The sequence below is a fragment of the Mus caroli genome, chromosome 16 (assembly GCF_900094665.2).
Source record: "Mus caroli chromosome 16, CAROLI_EIJ_v1.1, whole genome shotgun sequence".
Classification (NCBI taxonomy): domain Eukaryota; kingdom Metazoa; phylum Chordata; class Mammalia; order Rodentia; family Muridae; genus Mus; species Mus caroli.
The window spans coordinates 43,531,504-43,550,044 of NC_034585.1; the positions used below are offsets into that span (position 1 = coordinate 43,531,504).

The window sequence follows — 18,541 nt, forward strand, 5'->3', positions numbered from 1 at the left end:
CCTAGCAGAGAGGCTGCTATTACCAACTGTATAGCATCTCTTTAGGCTCTCTGACCAGGTGACATGGGGAGGAGAATAGATGACATGTAGATTCAGCAAGCATGTGATACTGAAGTAGCTTTACAAAAGAAAAAAAATAGTTTTCAAATTTTCCACTAGGCTTTTAAGAGTGGTGGTTATTTTGCAGTGATTTCTAATAGGCTTTTTTTTCTCCTCTCTCTTTTTTTTTTTTTTTTAATTTTGAGGTAGATAAGACATGGAAGAAGAATAAAGAATGAAGAAGAGTAGCTAGCTAAAGCCTGTGTGGTGAGCTGGCCTTGAAAGCTTTAAGAGGTGAGCACTGAGCTTGTCTTGTGTGAGCGAATGGAAAGCTGGCTAAAAGGTCCGCATCCCATTTCAGCAGGGATTTTTAAGGACTGAAGAGGTGGAAACGAGCTAATTGGGCCAGTGGAACACAAGACTGCAGCAACAGGGACAAAGTAGACACAGCTGGTCCCAAGGGGACAGAGGGCAGACATCCCCATGGAGCCCTTGGAGCCTACTGGCCAGGAAGGACACGGGGCACTAACACGGGTTCACAAGCACACAGAGGCTTGCCGCTTCCCCTTGCCTTTGTCACCATTGGATACAGCAGTCTGCTCCTCTCCTCTGGCCTCTGTACGCAGGTATTGTTATTGGACTGGGAGGCTAGGGAAATCTAAATCCCAGCTTAATAATCAGTGAACTGGATGTGGGGCTCGTTTTCCCACCTGTTTAAATGACAGACAAGCAGTGTCTGAGACCCAAGCAAAGCTGTAGCCAGCATCTGGGGCCTTCCTCTTCAAATGAACACACCATTGGAGGCCAAGTGTTAGTAGCTAAACTTCAGAGTTACAGTGAAGTGAAGCTACAGGTGAGCTCACACACACAACTGGTGGGTAAGGAACCCTTAATGAAGTTAAGCAATCTACTCTTAGCTCTGATTCGTTCTTCGATCGTGCCAACACACTTTAAGACTGAAATCATTTAGATGCCTCAGTTTCTCTCAGGTCTAAGAATAAACATTTGTTACAACACCCTTCATGACAAGGAAAATCACACATAATGTTCTCGTGGGTTGATGTAGAGCCTCTCGGGGTTGCGTGGGTGATGTTGGTGAGGGCTTCGGTCTTGGTGGCACATCTGGCTATAAAGGGGGCACATGCGTTGAGTTCCATCTTCTTGCATTGCGCTCTCATCCTCATAGTCAAATCTCCTGCTAATTGGTCCATTCTAGAAATTCAAACATTGCTTACATTAGCAAAGACACTGTTTACATTTCTTTTAGGACACTGGTGAAAACAAGCAAAAGTCAAATTCACTCAAGGCCATGACCCTGACCCTACCCCTCAAAGGAACTAGATGGAAAATCACCATGGTGCAGTCATTTGGTGCCCACGGCACCCGAGTAAGAGGAGTGGCGCCTTGTAACTACAAACTGTAACTGTAACCTACAAACGCTGAGGAATTTTAGGATTTGAGGTTTGGAATTGGGTCCCACTAAGGTCAGCTAGGGGAAGCCATGGTTGTGAATGTCAGGAGCCTCTCAAATAGCGCTCTGGCTTGGAAGGAATATATGAGATAGTCAGAGAGTTAAATCAAACAAAACAAAAATAAACATCAAGATTCAGCACTGGGGGATTAGGGCATGGACAAAGCAAAAGGAACTGGCATTTGACCATATGTCTGATCAAAGGGAGATTTAAAAACACTGCCCAAAATAGCCTCTCTCTTCACCTTTCCTTCTGACTTGACCTTGAGCCACAGCTGACACTTAACTCTAGACCGAACTGCATCTGATGCTCTGTGGTATTTCTGAAATGGCCCTCTCTGCCTTGGGTACTGGTTTCACACAAAAGACAGCTGCTTCTTAGATTACTTAGCAGTGTTCTTTAGATTACTTGCAAGAAGAAGCAAATTTGAAGCCTTTCTCAAGTCATGTACAGACATTTAAACAGAGAGCAATGGATAAGATGAACGGTTATGACCATCTGATAGAATGGCAAAGGATACCTGCATGAGTACAGCACGAGCCTTACTTACAGAGGGCTGAAGACCACAAGCTCCTTTCTCTTTGAACTGAGTCTGCAAAGGCAAGTGTTCAGTCTGGAAGACATTAAAAGACACACACCTGTGAAGCACCAACACATGAACCAATACCAGGCAGGCTCCCGGGTACAGGGAGCCAATCGTGACTTGCTAAATGTCTACCAATGGAGAGAAATATTCTCCAGAAGGACGGAAAACATAAACATCTACATATTCTCTCCCCTCACCCAACCTGTCTTGGCGTCTCCAGGGAGAAAATATCCAGAACATGTGATACACAAGAATTAGGGCGAACTGAGAATATATGACTTCAGAGTTTAAGCACCGAAGGTCTTCAGTCTTTCCCCAGTGGAACAGTCCGGTGCCTTGAATCAGGTAATGACAAGCCTTTATCTGTGGTCATTCGTGTGACCATTCTTTTCTCCCCGATTCCTACCTCATCACTTTGAACATCACCTCCACTGCAAAGGGCTCTTTCTTAGCCCCCTCTGCCTGATACATTCAAGTGCCACATCATTTGTAAGGCCCTCTATCAGCCTCATGTGAAGGCAGCCATCAGAGCATATACAACACTACTGTTTTCTCATCAGTCTCCTGAACAAGATGGAGTGCTGGAAGGAGTCTCGTACTCTCTCACTCATCTAACTCACACACGTCATTCTATAAAACTGGTTTCCCTTGAGGTTGCTGAGTTTGAGGAGACCACCGCACTTATGGTAAAGATTCTACAAAGCTAATCACTCACTCCCTGACAATGAGAAAGAAGATGCTACAGACCAAAGCCAAATTATCTTCCTCTACTTTTACTCATGTTGAAAGCCATTCGGTGTTTACTCCTATCTGACTTAACATCCTGGTGGCTATCAGGAACTTTGAAATGCATTTTCAGCAGACCACTGGCTTCCCCTTAGCCCAAGGGCCAGAGACTGTCATCAAGTAGCATCAAAGAACACATACATGTGACACCCACCCATGCAAATACTTGGATTTAGAACTTTCTTCTGTAGCTAACAAAATCTCAAATTCCTGCTTCCACCATGTTTGGGGGAATCTGAATCTAAGTTCCAGGCGATCGTCACTCATGTCTGACTCCACATTAAACCACCTCTTATTTGCTTTGAAGTACAAACTGTGTTTTCCTATCAACAGTATTTTCATGTGACTAAGTCAGGGGTTCAGCATGATTAAAGTATCTCATCTCACAGATGGTTAGCAGACTGTGACTCAAGTGTAGTTACATCTGATTCTAAGTTTTTGAGGCTTACGGCCCTTGCTTCTAGCTCCATGCCTACAGGAGATTGTCTGCAAACACAATAAGAGGAAGACTGAATGCCCTGTGTGGCTATATCTACTAACATGTCTTTGCTCTGCTGTCCCTTTGGTCTGGAAGGTTTACCCCTTAAGCTCTGGTGAGTGAAATACTCCCCCTGTATGGTGGCCTGACTAGACTCATGCTTCCCTATTTCCCAGAGCCTTTCTGTTCTACAGCCAATTATTTCACTCAGCTTTCCCCACTGTTCTCTGTGCATCTTTTATGCCTCGTCTCATAATTTGCCTTCTGTTATAGTCTTGAACATTCGTCATTTTCAACTCCAGTTGAAATACTGAACCTGTCTGGTCTGCTGCGCTGACTGAATATTTGTCCTCCCCCAAGACCATTTCTGAATCCCAGTCTGCAGTGTGATGGTACCAGCAGGTGGGTCACTGGAAGAGGTGACGCCATGGGGGTAGGCCTCTCATGAATGGGGACAGTGCTGCCTTATCAGGCACTGAAGAGACTACAGAGTTCTCCTCTAAACTATGAGATTACAGAGAGATGGCCATGTCAGGTGAAGGTTTATTCCCCAGGCACCGGATCTTGCAATACTCAACCCCCAAGAACTAGGTGATGCTTCTGTGTGTCGTGAGGTCCCTTTTATGGCTTGGTTTTATAGCAGCTCAAACAGATACAACTCTTCATTCATTCCTGTATCCCACCCTGTCTTCTGTAGTAAGTTAATAGTTAATGAACTGATTAGAAGCTAAACTCTGATTGGTTCTTGGTCTCCTGTGTCAAGGCTAGCCATATTATAAATTATCTCTGAGAAGCGACCTCCCCTTAGAATCATCTGCAACATGATGCGAGGATGATCTTCACACAACCAGATGACATTAACAACATAATACATACTGGTAATAAATTCTAAGCAGGTCATCTTAATAGACCTGTGGCCAGTCATGTAGAAACCTTGAAATTCAATACTATGTAGCTGTCATATTTGATTTCTTAATTTTTACAGTGAATGCATATCTTGTATCTGGCTTAAGGCAAAGCAGCATGCTTAGTGGTAAGGACCCGGAGTTCCTGGGCATCCTGCCTTCTGGAGCTTGGCTTTAGTTGACTGTTGGATATCACTCCCCTCTCCTAGTGCCCAGGTCTCACCTACTATCCCATCCAGCAATGTCATGGTCTTCTACCCCTAAAAGAGACAGCACTGGCTTAGGAAAGGCCAGAGTCAGAAGTGTGTGCCCTTCCAGTACACAATTTGGCAGGTCCCCAGAGTCCATGTCCCAGCAAAAGCAAGGGTTTTACTCAAGCCATGCTGGGTACGTAGCATCACCACCACAATCTTCACAAATTATTTTCTTGCTCATGGTCCAAGGAAAGGGGAGTTGAAAACTAGTATCTTAAAGCAAAATTAGTATTTTCCTTAGCTTCTTTGCTTTTCTAGAGGACCTCTGTATATGTTTTCTTTCTATTTCTTTTTACAGATGATTAAGAAATTGTTCTGTGTCACTCATAATAAAGTGTAATTTGATAAAACAGTAGGTAACAGCTCTCCAGAGAGGGCAGGCATAGGTTTTCTAAATCAATTAGGTCAATTAATTTTTCTGAAGAGGTATCTGGATGTCTTTATAAAATACATCTTATTTATAACTTCATTTGTTTGTCTTCTAGGATCCTCTATGCTACAGTAAAACCTAAACCTATTTGTGTTGATTTTTAGAAAAATAAGTCAGTAAAAGCCACCCAAATGTACGGTGTCTTTTCTTAGCACCAAGGAACCTCTGACAAAGTCCTGCTACCGTCCACCCACACTGTCATCTGCAGCAGTCTCGCCTGTCTAATAGTCTTATTCAGTTTCTATATCTAATGTTCTCAGAGGAAGAAAAAGGAATTCGGTGATGGACTAAGCTGCCCTAACTTCTGTAAAGACATAAAATCTACCCAAGTAAAGGCAACCAGCAATGTCTGGAGGTTATTCCTCTTCTGTATAAAAGAGTACAATCGTGTAGAAAAATGAGAAGAGAAAAAGTGCAAGAAAGAAAACTTTTAGGATGACTCTGGTGAGATGTGTACAAGATGCCCACCAGCCCAGAGTTTGCCTGCTCCTCCTATTGGGGGCAGTGTGTGGAAAGAAGAGCTGCCATCCTCTCTGAAAGAGACATATTTTACAAAAAGAATATGGCTGTAGCTTTTACAGAGAATTGGAAGAGCACGTCTTCCCATTCACTCTACAAAATTCCAGATGGTGATTTTCACATGACCAGGAAATCTGTCATCACCCTGTCTTAGCAGTATGCTGCTAACCCTCTCCCTGTGTCACCAGAAAAACACATGAATGACTCCTGCAAGCCAAAGTTAGGACGTGCATTAAGCTTGCCAGGGCAAGGGAACTGCAGAGGCTAAAACGTACTTTGTTTCAATATAAATACATAAAAGAACCCCTGGCTTTATGACTAATATAGAGTTGCTACCTTTTCCTATGGTAGGAGATAGGAAATTAACCAAACATTTAATAACACAGACCTGACCCCAAAAGGAAGTACCTAGACTTTATCCCATATCTGAAGTATTTATCAATCATATACTTCTGAACATCCATGAGTCTGCAATGCTGAAATTGAGTTTATAAATTAATAAACTGATTTTCATGGCTCAGTTTTATGCACCTATAAAAGTTGGGTGGGAAATACAGTTTTCATATACCTCACCTGTCCCCTCCATTGTGGGTCTGAACCTCAGCTCCAGGACAACTTCCGGCTTTACTGTGGCTCATTTGTTACTTTTGCACACACTTCAGAAGTCTGTGGCAGTGCACCTTATTTGGTTGTTGACAGGTATCCAATAGCATGGAAGCATCACTCTAGCATCACACATAGAATAGACTGTCATCGCAACCCCCCTGTCTGCTGTCTTTAATACAGCTGTGAGCCACTCTGGGTGCTGGGAATCAAACCCATGTCATCTGGAAGAGCAGCCAGCACTCTTAACTACTTAGCCATCCCTCCAGCCTTTAAACTGTCATTTCAAAACCACACTCCTCTTTTTTCAGGCTTTCCCCTATCATGTGCTAACTGATAGCCACCCCACTGCCACTGCCACCACCTACCCTTCCTGGCATTGTTGAGAGGACGCAGAATGGCCAGCCACCCCACTGCCTATAATGGCATTGATTTTCTGACTGAGGCCTGGCCTCCTTGGTCAATGCTTTCTGTCCTCTGCCATACCATTATTGTGTGTGTGTGTTTTATCTGTGTAGATTGTACCTCTTTCTCTGATCAGCTTTAGGTTAATACCTAAGATAATCTGTAAATATACTTTTCAATGAACTTCTAATAAACAGACAATTCTGGGGGCACAGAGACCCTAGCCATTTTTTTCTGAGCTGGATGTTTGCTCCAGGACTCTCCTGGGCTGTTCGCCACATGGTACCATGTGTCTGCTGGCATCCTGTCTCCTCCCATTATGTCACGTCGGTAAAATGACTTCAATTCTATTGAAATAGCTCGCCCTAGTACTTTTTCTATAGACCACCAAGTGAGTCTCCAGTTATGATGGTTTATACCATAAACCATGAGTCAAGTCCACAGAACAAGAATTTCAAACATTAGACAATTATTTTGCATAAAGGGAAAATTCTGGGGAAGATTGTACACAGAAGCACACATTCGCACGCGTGCACACACACACACACACACCTCGAGTGAACCTTTGATTACCCTGACTTCTCTGTTGCCTTCAGGAGAGGATGATTCATGATGAACTCACAGGGAAAAGTTCTACTTTTAGGTGAGCTGAAGTGTCTAGAATCTGGAGAAGGCAACTGAAAATGAGAATCAGAAAAAGCTCAGATCCAGGCACAGAGAGAGTTCATCTGGCTCAGGTCAAGTCTAAGCATACATGGATCAGACAATGAATGGGTACTAGAGGAGGAGGCAGATATTGATAGAGACCTATGATCTTGTCACTCCTAGAGCCCTATTAAAGCTGAGAAATGCTCAGGTTGTAACCAGCCAAAAGTAGAAAAATTACCTCTCAACGTGATACTGAAGTACTCCATTTTGGATACCACAAGAAAAGAGGTTTACATTGGCTCCCTGTCCTGTCGGTATATGTGAGGGGCTGTACCTATTGTCGATCTTCTTGCTAATAGAGGCTGAGACAACACAGGGAATCACATGGCAAGTGACAGGGAGTGCACACATGGCATGTCTGGTTTCCGTCTTTCCATAAAGCCACCACTAAACGGATTTTGTTATGGGGATCCTTTTTAGTGGCATTATCTAATCTTAATCATATCTCAAAGCCACCCCTCAGCAGCATAGCTGCACTGCATTTCCAGCCTCTTAATACAGTGAGGATTAAATTTCAACATATGAAGCATTCAGAGATACAGAACACATACCCAAAACACTTAAGAGACAAGAACCTGTCCTCCTTAGAGGTAAGGATAAGCTTCTAGGACAAACAGAAGCTTCTAGAAGATGAAGTTGATTTTTTACGTTCACACTGCCAGAAAATAACACAATTCTTACTAAGGAATAACTGTAACATTTACGATGCCCAGTGCCTAAGTGATATCTACCGGCCATGAAAAAAGTAGATAAAGTCAATAAAAAAATTAACCTGGAAATGATAGATACACTTTCATGTGTCTACCATAAGCCAGATATCGTGGCTCACACATATAATTCCAGCACTCTGAGAAATCAAAGCTGGAAGAGGATTAGTTCCATGCCAGCCAGACTACACATGGAGATGATCACAAAAACGTTATTATCCATACACTCACAGCTACAAAGAAAATGTGAGCATTAATAAAGATAAAGCGGGATGAAAGAGAATTGAAAAGCTAAAGTGGAAAATCGTTTTAGGTGTCCTCATAGCCAATTAGACACTGGGTGTATACAAGTATACAGTGAGTATATATGTGCATAAAGAAACTATCAATGCAAACAACAGAGTGGAAAGAGAAAGTTAGCAAGCACTTCCAGTTTGGGTTAAAAAAAAGTCTGTATTTCTAAAAGGTCAATACATCCTAAAAAGAATTGAAATATTTAATATTACCCAAACATATTGCAGGATCCAATTGCTGAAAAATCAATATTAAAGACATAATCAAAGATATTGCTAGAAGAAAAATGGGATAAGATATGCAAAAATTATGCAAGAATTATCCCTCGCTTTTTATCAGCAATAAAGGAAAACATGAGAGACAAGAGAGTATGCAAATTCAATTTGAATGTGTGTGATGAAAAAAATTAAACTGGATATCAATTGTAAGCCCCACAGAAATGTTAAATAAAAACAGCGAAATGAAGAAATTTCCAGACAACCAAAAGCTGAGGTATTTTGTGCTCAGATCATCTCTATCACAGAAGTGTTATAGAAGGATTCTCCGTGTTGAAGAAAACCGACTCCAATAAGAACTTTGACATTTCAAAATTATATATTACGGTTTAAGAAATAATGCAGTAAGAATGGATTACCAAGTTTATATAACACATGAAAAACAAACTAAACTATTATTCGATTATTCTAAGACTACTAAGGGGAGTAAGGAGGCAGAAGTGAAGATCCTGTAATATAAAGTTGTGTAATATTATGTTAAAAGTAGAGCACAGCATTTCTGTTTTCTTTTTTGTTTCTGTCAGCTTGACCTAGGCCAGTGTTATCTAGGAGAGAACCATAATGAAGAAAATTCCTTCATAAGCTTGGTCTGTGGCAAGCTTGTAGAGTATTTTCTCCATTAGTTACTGATGTCACTAGTGTGCTAGTGTACAGCTGAGGCCGGTAAGCAGCCTCCTCCACAGCCTCTGCTTCAGTTTCAGTCTCCAAGTTCCTATCCAGAGTTCCTGCCCCACCTTCCCTCAGTGATGGGTGTGACTGAGAACTGTGAACTGGAATTAGCCCTTTCCTCTCCAAGTCGCTTTTGGTGAGAGTGTTTATCATAGCCACAGAAACCCTAACTAGGACAGTAAATTCAATCCACAGAAAAACAGTAAAAATAAAAATATGTGACTAATAATTCAACAAAGAAGGTAATAACAAATGACTCACAGAGTATGGAGGAGAGAGGAAAGGATGAGGGATAAACAATCGACAGAACACATTTAAGAAATAAGTTGTGAGGTTAAACCCAACCATAGGAATAAGAATGGAGTGCATATAGAAACGAAAGACGAGAATTTTTAGAATGACTACAACTCATCCAACTGACATGATTTATATAAAATTCATTTGTGATACAAAGAGGGTATCAAAAAGCAAAGGAAGCACTGTGTGGAGGTTGTCACCTGCAATCCCAGCACTTGAAAAGCAGGAATAGGATTATGCAAATTCAAGGGTTAGCCTGGGCTATAAAATAAACTGTAACTTCACACCCACACCCTTCTTCTTTCCTCAAAACAAGAAGGAAAAGCCATACTGTGAAAGCATGAGCCATTAGAGAAACATTCAAAGTGTTTAAAAACTGGAGTGACTATACTATACCAGGCCAAGTGACTTCAGATAAAGGACATTACTAGAAATAAAGGAGTAGTTTTCAAAGATGCTGGAAGGATCAGTGTGTCAGGAAAATACTACTCCTCCCCCCCCCCGAACACCCCCAAGAAGCCACAGTTTATTAAACAAGAAGTCGGGTGCCTGCCCCACAAGTTGTTGGTCAGAGAGGTCCCAGAGGGCCCGAGGCCGATGTGGGTTTTGCCATTTCTTTTGGTTGTACACTAGAACTTGATGGAACAGCCTGTTGTTGAAGACACGACATACTTTGGCCACAGAGCATGGAAAAATCAGTGTGGATGTGGGCTGGATGCTTACTCTTACTGGCTGGCTTTCATAGAGCTGGATGGTTTACTCTGCAGGAGGGAACAGGTCTAGTGCCATAACCTTACCTAAGAACTTGTAGCTGAGGAGGTCATAGCTCAGCCAAACCAACATAGTATCAACCCGCCTTCTAAATATTTGACATTCATGGATGCGTAGAGCCCTCAGCTCCAGCAGAGAAGCTTCTGACTGCAGTGCACAGGGGTTAATAGAGAGACTCGCAGTCAAAGTGTAGACAACTAGTGACTGAAGTGCTCAGCACTTTGTGTCACTCTGCCCTCACTCCCAAGGTGCAGGGAACATCATGGGAAAGGGGACAGAAGGGATCTCAGAGCCAGAGGTTGGGTGAGGATTGCTGCAAAGCAGCATGCACAGAACTGCTAGAGCATTGGTTACCAGACTAAGATCATGCCCCTCCACATTTCACCACGGATGTGGGCAAGACTCCTGAGGCCCTACCTTGTGGGTCAGTGGACCGTGCCAGGAAACTTGGCAAGGTAGAGTGGGTTTAGAAGCCGCACCACTCCTGACCAGATCCCCACATAAAGAACACAACCACTGGTCAAGTGTTATAGAACACAGAGTTCCCCATGCTGATGAGGTATCTAAATGGGCCCAGAGGGTTTAGCCAATAAGCTTCCCTTCCTGGACAGTCCTCGTTCTCCGACTCCTTGAGCCCTGTATCAGTGCTTCCCCCGAGCAGTGTAGGGTGAAATGTAGCCTAGCTTTCCGAGTTTTATCTGCCTGAGCAAAGTTCACACACCCCAGTAGCTAGACAGAATGTAGAACTACACCACCTTACCCATGAGGCCTCACTTCCAGAAGTAGGTTCTCCCTTGGTCTTTGGACCTCCCCAGCCTCAGGTTCTTAGCTAGGTTTACAATACCAGGCAGGCATGAGTTCCCTCCTAGAGCCTGAACCCTCTGCTACCATGAAAGCAAAGCAGTAGAGAGTGAGAGTCAGACTTAGGAAGTCCCGCTCCCTGGGGGGGCTTCTGACAGGTAATGATGGTCAGAAGAAGGGGTGTCACTTTCTTCAGTGCTTTGGTCCCTGAGGAATTATGTGTGCTTCAGTGAAGTATCCCCCAAGCCATGCTCATGGAGGCAGCCCTATTTAAACTCAGTGAGTCATTCAGTCAAAGAGACAGGGAAAGAGGAGGAGGGAGACATGTTGAAAAGAAGGGTTTCAGCACGAAAGGAAGTGGGGGTGGGAGAGGACATTGGGGGAGGGGTGCAAAGCACTGAAATTATTATACGCATGTAAGAAACTGTCAGATAATAATAATTTTTAAAAAGGGACCAGGGCATAAAGAAGAGATGACAAAGCAGTCCTCAATCCACGTGCACCAGCCCAATAGGAGAATTACAAAAATACATGAATAACTTACTGACAAGAGTTAAAACAAGACAGATATACTCATATATACAGCTGGAACGAATACTCCTTTCTTATCGACTGAAAAAAGATATCTTATCGGTCACCAACTCTATGAACCATCTTGACCCAATTGGCATTGGTAGAAGACTATATCCAACCACAGCACAATGATAATTACAACAGTGCAGCAAGACAGACCATGTGCTGGGCTTTAAAAAGTCTCAGCATGGAGGGACTAAAATTCTATAGTCATTCTTATAGACATTAATTCTCACTAGAGATATGTATGTATATGATGCTAGAGAATTAATGGGAGGTTAATATTAAAATATTTTAATTATTTTTTATTTATATTAATTTTCATAATTTACTAATTTACAAGCATTTCTAAATAACTGATTGAAGAAGAAGAAGACAAGGGAAACTAGAAAAGACATTTCTCTGTGTGTGTGTGTCTATTCATTTACACATTCATTTGCTGAGACACATGAATGTGCATGGGTGTTTGGAGGCCAGCAGTCATCCTTAGAGACACTCTCTACATTCTTTTTGACAAAGTTGCAAATGAGCATGAAGGTCAGGGTGGCTAGTCATGGAGCCTCGGAGATCTGGGACTCAAACCTAGGACTTGCCAATTCCCACTCTCATATTCTGAAGTTAATGTAATAAAATTGTCAAACCATGTAGGATCTCAAACAAAGAATTACTTGTACTTTAAGTGTTCAATCTAGAATACTGCTACTTTTAAAATTAAACCTAAAGGAGGGAGGAAAGAAACAATAATAATGGGAAATTAGTAAAAATGGACAAACTCTTAGACAACTTATAAAACTATAAACTGCCTCTTTGAAAAATTAGTAAAATTGGAAACTCCCAGCAAACATAAAACACTGGAAATGCAAATTAAAACTATTTGCATTACTAAACTCACCCCATTAAATTAGTAGGACAAAATCATGTTATAAACAATTTGATGGTAAATTTCAACAACCTAGATGAAAAAGACAAATGTCTTCAAGATACCAACAAAATCCTTTGCAGAAGAAATTTCTAAGGAGATGGGCTTACTGTTAAGTCCTATTAAACATTCAAAGACAGACTAGTACTAGTCTGAACTTCTTCCTTAGATGGGGACAAAGAGGACATGACAATCCTCTTGTGAGACTGGCATCAAAATCAGCTAATAAACTATTCACAGTATTCCCAGAAGTTAAATCAGAGCAGTCTTCAACAACGAAGTGATTTTAAAAGTTCATGTGTGTGTACACACACACACACACACACACACACACACACACACGAGTAATAAGATATATTCCTTCAATATGAATGAATCTTGAACACATCATGTTGATCAAGAGTATTAGATTCAGGAGAGCACACTGATTCCTTTTACATGTGGGTGTTGACAAAAGGCATACTGCAGGAGAAATCGCATCAGTGCCTGCTCAAGAGAGATGAGTGTGTGGAAGGTGGTGGGCCAGATGATGATGAGGAACACTATGTGACAAATGTTTCTGGTCACTGAAATGGTCTTGGGTGGGGCGGGGATTATAGAATTCATACATCTGTTGGTGTTTATCAAAGTTTACACTTAAAATGCAGCATTGTTACATAAGGTATACTTCAATGAAGTTGACTTTTAAAAGGCCCTATTTCCATTTTATCAAAGCTGTTCCATTTTGGAGGAACTCAACTGAAGAGATTAGGAAGCCATTCACACAGTATGGCATCTGCTACAATAAAGCAAATTCTCAGTTACAACCTGGTCTCTGACCGAAACTTTCTGTTAATGTATCCAGGTGTGTTCTCGTATTTTAATGACAGAGTTGTTAATCTTTGCAGATGTTTTCTCCATGCTAAGAGAAAAATACAAAAGAACTGGCTATCATACATAATTAATAATGTACAGACTCTTCAAAACATGAATGATATCTTCCAACCTGTTAAGTACCTTTCTGAAATGAGACAAAACCTAGTTGGTGTGGTGGAGGATATCTTTAATCTCAGCTACTTGGGAATGTAAGGCAGGAGAATGACTTGAGCTGAGGAATTAAGTTCAGCCTGGACATCACAGAGACACCCTGCGAGAAATCAACAAAAGTCCTAAATAAAACTGCTAGCCAAAGTTCAATTTCTCTCTCACTGCTATTAGTTGTTATGTGAGAGGCTGATCATGCAGGAGCAACACCCGTATTGATGGGATTCTAATTGCGCAGCGCTCACATTGATCAGGCACCTGTTTAACAAGGTAAGTGATTGGTATGCTCTCATGACAGTCATCCAGATGGTAACTCACTCACAGACTGTCTACTCATATTCAAGACCCTCAGTGTTTTGGAGACTGGGTGGCATCCGTAGACAGTGCTCATGAGTGATCACAAGAGGCCTATGACAGATGATAATTTGTACTTCTGTAAAGACAAACTGGAATCAAGACCAAAGAGGTTTTCTTGATGGGACTTATTTAACCAGCTGCCAAGCTCAGGAACCACTCAATAGCCACCCTTAGCTTTTATTTTCAACTTGACATATCATTTTTATAAAAATACAAAGGTATTTGGGGATGTAGGGCTTTTGAAAGATTTATGGAATGCCTTCTGAATGCTTGTAGCAGGTGACATGTCACTAAGTTTGGACTTTCCCCCTTATTTCTTCTTTTAAAATTAATTCATGGTTCCCCGGTATACGCAATGAACCATGCTCACTGTAGACTTTGATCCCACATTTCACATAATAACTGTGTGAAGTCTCAAATACTGGGGGTTTCTCTGCATGTAGCCCCTCTTTTCCAACATGTGGCAGGTAAGGTTGGCCTCCATGTACTCCCTGGCAGTTCTCATCTATCAGCACCTTCCTTAGTTTAGTAAGAGACTGGCAGAGGCTCTCTGAAGCCTTGAATGGTGCTGTCAAGGAGCAGGGCTCAACAAAACCTTGCAGAGGTGCTTTGGACACAGGGGGCCTGCTCTCTGTCCCACTCTCTGTAAGGGATTCCCACAGATGATTTGGATATGAGATGGCAGCTAGGAGAGAAACCTTAGGTTCTGAATTGCTTCCTGCAAAGAGGAGGAGACAGAGCTGTGGACAGGGAGGAAAGTCCATAGAAGCAGGCTCTCAGCCCGTGGTATTCTACAGAGTTGTTAAAATAAAAGCCAGGAGAGAACAAGAACACAAAGCCTGGCTCAGTGATGTTCCTTGGTCAAGAGAGCCACCACCAGCCATGTATGTCTGTGGTAAGCAAACACTTGGGATTTGTAACAAATACAAAGGATTCTTCCTTTACTGGGGCCATCCCAATGCAACTCAAGAATATAGGTTTCAAAATAAAGTTCCATACAAATTTAATGTGTACTTTCTTGAAAGCATACCTACACCAAGGTATGCTCAGGCAGGCCTTGACAGAGATAATGTAGATGTCATATGTTTTTATATCCTATAAATATACTATAAAATATTATTAATATTTATAATAATTATAAATATTGTAATAAAATTATTCCCATGTTATACTTGAAGAAACTGAGGCAAATGTTCACATTTGTAGAGTGAAGACTTAAATTCATGTTGATGTACTATCACATTGGCCTGTGTCTCCAACCACCATTGGAAACAGCCTGTCTCAAGAATATCCAGCTCTCCAAATTTGACTTAGAAAATCAGAGCACGAATGGTGAGATGGCAGAGTGTCCAAGGACGGATCCTAATGCTCAGTCTTTGGCAGCTTAAGGTCATCTTTATCTCATCAGATAGAAGGTAGGGCATGAGTGCCGTCACACCACCTACCTGAGCTAAAGGCTCTGGAAGGGAGACGGTGATAAGCTTCCCATGAGTGAGCATGAAACTCATGGGGGGGTTGGGGGGGGAATGTAGAGTGCATACCTGCTAGAGGATAATGCTCTAAAACGGTGCTGCTTAACCCTCCTAATGCTGTGGCCCTTTAACACAAGAAACAAGCTTTAACAAGCTTTAACAAGCTTTAACAAGCTCCTCCTGTTGTTGTGACCCACCCCCAACCATAAAACTATTTTTGTTGCTACTTTGTAACTGCAATTTTGCTGCTGTTATAAATTGTAATGTACTTTTAGAGACAGAGATTTGCCAAAAGGGTAAAGACCCACAGGTTGAGAACCATTGCTTTGAAACAGTTTGGAGGGCAGATTCTCTCTCTGTCTCTCTGTCTCTGTCTCTGTCTCTGTCTCTGTCTCTCTCTCTCTGATTGTTTGCTTATACCTTGAAGAGAGAGAATTATTAAATTTCAATATACAATTCCTTAATTCAAGATATTATAGACTAAAATGAAAGAGTTAAAAGGAAGAAATGACCACTTGGTAATATTTTTACATATAGGTCTAAATCGTTAGACTCATTTTCAAGAGAGAAGAGTGTATACATTATGACATTTGGTACCATGAGAGTTTTCTGAAGTTGTCTCAGGCCTCTAGGGGCTTTGTTGTTGCAAATACAGAAGGAAGGGTGTGCTCTCCCTTCTCAAGGATAAACAAATACATGACTTCTGCCGAGGAGACACACTGGATTTTAATTTTTAAAGTGAAACTTGATAAGACATATTTTAATGAAATTTCTTATCTCAAGGTATAGTTTCAATTCTCATATTAAAATACACAAGATAGCAAAAGTTCACTTAAGTTGCAATATGTATGCAAAGCAAAGTGTCTAATTAAAGTGTACAGATGACACAAAGAGATAGAAAATTATTTACAAGCAAACTAGTCATCTCCACCTACCCATGAATCCTAACCATTGCCAGGGAACAAATCAAAGGGTTATACATGCCAAGGGACTCTTTCTCACTATCAATACATTATTACACATTTATATGAGAACGCTCCAGCATCTCTGCTTGGGGTTGCTTGGTTCTTTGCCCTCATATTCTAATCTCATTCTTGATGAGGCACTCTAGATATTCACACAAACTAAGCTTTCCTTTCCAAGGCTTATCTATTACATGTAATTACAGCCACGCATGCAAACGCTCTCAAGAAAAGCAAAAACTGCCTTTTCTGCATCCAGTACAGCACTGTATCTCATGGCAGTAAAAGCAGAAGTGCTTCTTACATGAACACATACCTAACCTTGGGAAAGCACACAATATCAGAGGATATAGGCCTCAAGCTATCCCAGAAATGGCTTTATGCAGAATGGTAAAATTCTCTAACCTAAGAACCAACACAAATTCCTCTCTAGAGGCCATTAGCTCATCAATATGAGCCTCAAGAAACCTCACATCTACTCTACTATCTAAGTGAGCACACCCACGAACCTGAGCCAATACGCAATACACTTGACCTGACTTCACTTTCTCATGGTTCCTCTTACTGGAACGTTATGTGGTCCAGGAATGATGTCCCTTGTCAACAATATACTCATTTACTGAGGGCATAATAAAGTTAGAAAGTGTGGGCCTGTGACAAGGCAGTACATAATGACCAGTGGACACCATTCACTTCATGTCAGTCAGGAAGCAAGCAGAGAGTAAGGAACAACCGAACAGAACAGCTCACTATCCCCCTGTGGGAGTACATCTCCAAGAACCTAATTTCCTTCTGCCAGGTTCAACCACCTCCAAGTTTCACTACAGGCTAGAGACTAAGCTTTTAGCATCTGGGTCCCAAAAGGACATTTTCAGTACAAAGTAAGAGAACAGAACACTCATGATTAAAAATTACAAACTTTGAGGGGGACCACATAGAAGATTCTTAAGTAGAAGGCAGTTTCATTTGAATCAGAGAAGTCACTGCAATGCTGGTTTTGTGCGGTGCAGCCCACCTGCAGTGACACTTGAGTGAAGAGCTCAAAGGTACCTTGTGCTGGCAGCTGGCTCAAGAGTTAAGTAACAGCAGCCTGGAGCACTGACTGGATGTGAGGCCATACACTAGTGGTTCAGGAGAAAAGGGAATTGGGTGATGCCAAGGAGAGAAATTCTTCCCCGGGACATCTGCTGCCTAGAAACGACAGGAGCCAGTCACATGATTTCCTTGTCTTCACTTCCTCCTACTTCATACTCACACGCATAACAAGTATTCATACTTGTTACACAATGGTGCGACTTTATTAGATGTTAGTCTTGCTGAGGCAAGAAATCCTGCATGCCAAGAATAAATGACAGCTAAAAGCCTTTTCGTGCAGACATAATTCATGAGTGAACAGAGTTGGAGTATCTTACTATTGGCTCCTAAAATAGGCTTACACTACAAATACGATCATGTACTTAGTCTGAGACTAGTAAATGCCGTTGTGAGACGGCATTCCATTACTTAGGAGGAAAGGGCTCAGCCAGTCTGCTAGGACATAAGCATTGCCATTATTTAACAGAGAACTAAATGGACTTCTAGACAGCAACTCAAAAATGTGTATTTGAGCCAGGAAATGGTGGCACACTCCTTTAATACCAGCACTGGGGAGGGAGAGGCAGACAGATCCAAGTGGAATACTCACCCCGCAATTAAATGCACCCCACTCCCAGGACAAGCGGCAATAGCCCTAGCCAGCAGGTGACTCTGATTAGTATTAGCCATACAGGGAGACCTCCTTGGATACCATTAGGAACCCCGAAGCACAAAGAGCCTGTCTCTTAGCCCCAAGTAGACAGTTTAAAAGCGTTGGGGTGTTGGGGAGATCTGGCTTGAAATAGGATACAAATGTTCTGTTATCTGTGAAAAGCCATGCAAGGGGAATAGCCTGGAAACTCACCGTGAGTTGCCTACAAAACCTCACATCTGTAACTCTCTACCAAGGGTGTTGAAAAGAACTCATGGGCCTGTGCTCTTCAGGAATGTATTAATCTGTTTCATGTGGGCCTTCTTTTCAATAGTTAACAAAGCAAGGTGCTTTGGAAGCAAGGACTCTGCCTGCACTCTGCTTTTCTTTCTCCCCCTTTATCACAATACTCGGAACACTGGAGGCCCGTAACATCTGAGACTGTAAGGACCAGATGATAATTTGAAATATGTATATGTTAAGGTAATTAGTCTTTCCGTGTACCACAGC

General features: G+C 41.9%; 1 protein-coding gene across 1 annotated transcript in view; it reads right to left on the minus strand.

Moving 5' to 3' along the window:
• Window positions 1-239: 239 nt before the first annotated feature.
• Window positions 240-18,541, minus strand: part of Nectin3 (nectin cell adhesion molecule 3) — a 104,573-nt gene continuing 86,271 nt past the window's right edge. Inside the window, exons 8-9 of the mRNA XM_029470386.1 lie at window positions 2,062-2,124; window positions 240-1,251 (exon numbers count right to left, since the gene is read on the minus strand). Of these exons, the coding sequence (XP_029326246.1) occupies window positions 1,075-1,251; window positions 2,062-2,124 (240 nt within the window). The 3' untranslated portion in view covers window positions 240-1,074. The remainder of the gene's footprint in view (window positions 1,252-2,061; window positions 2,125-18,541) is intronic.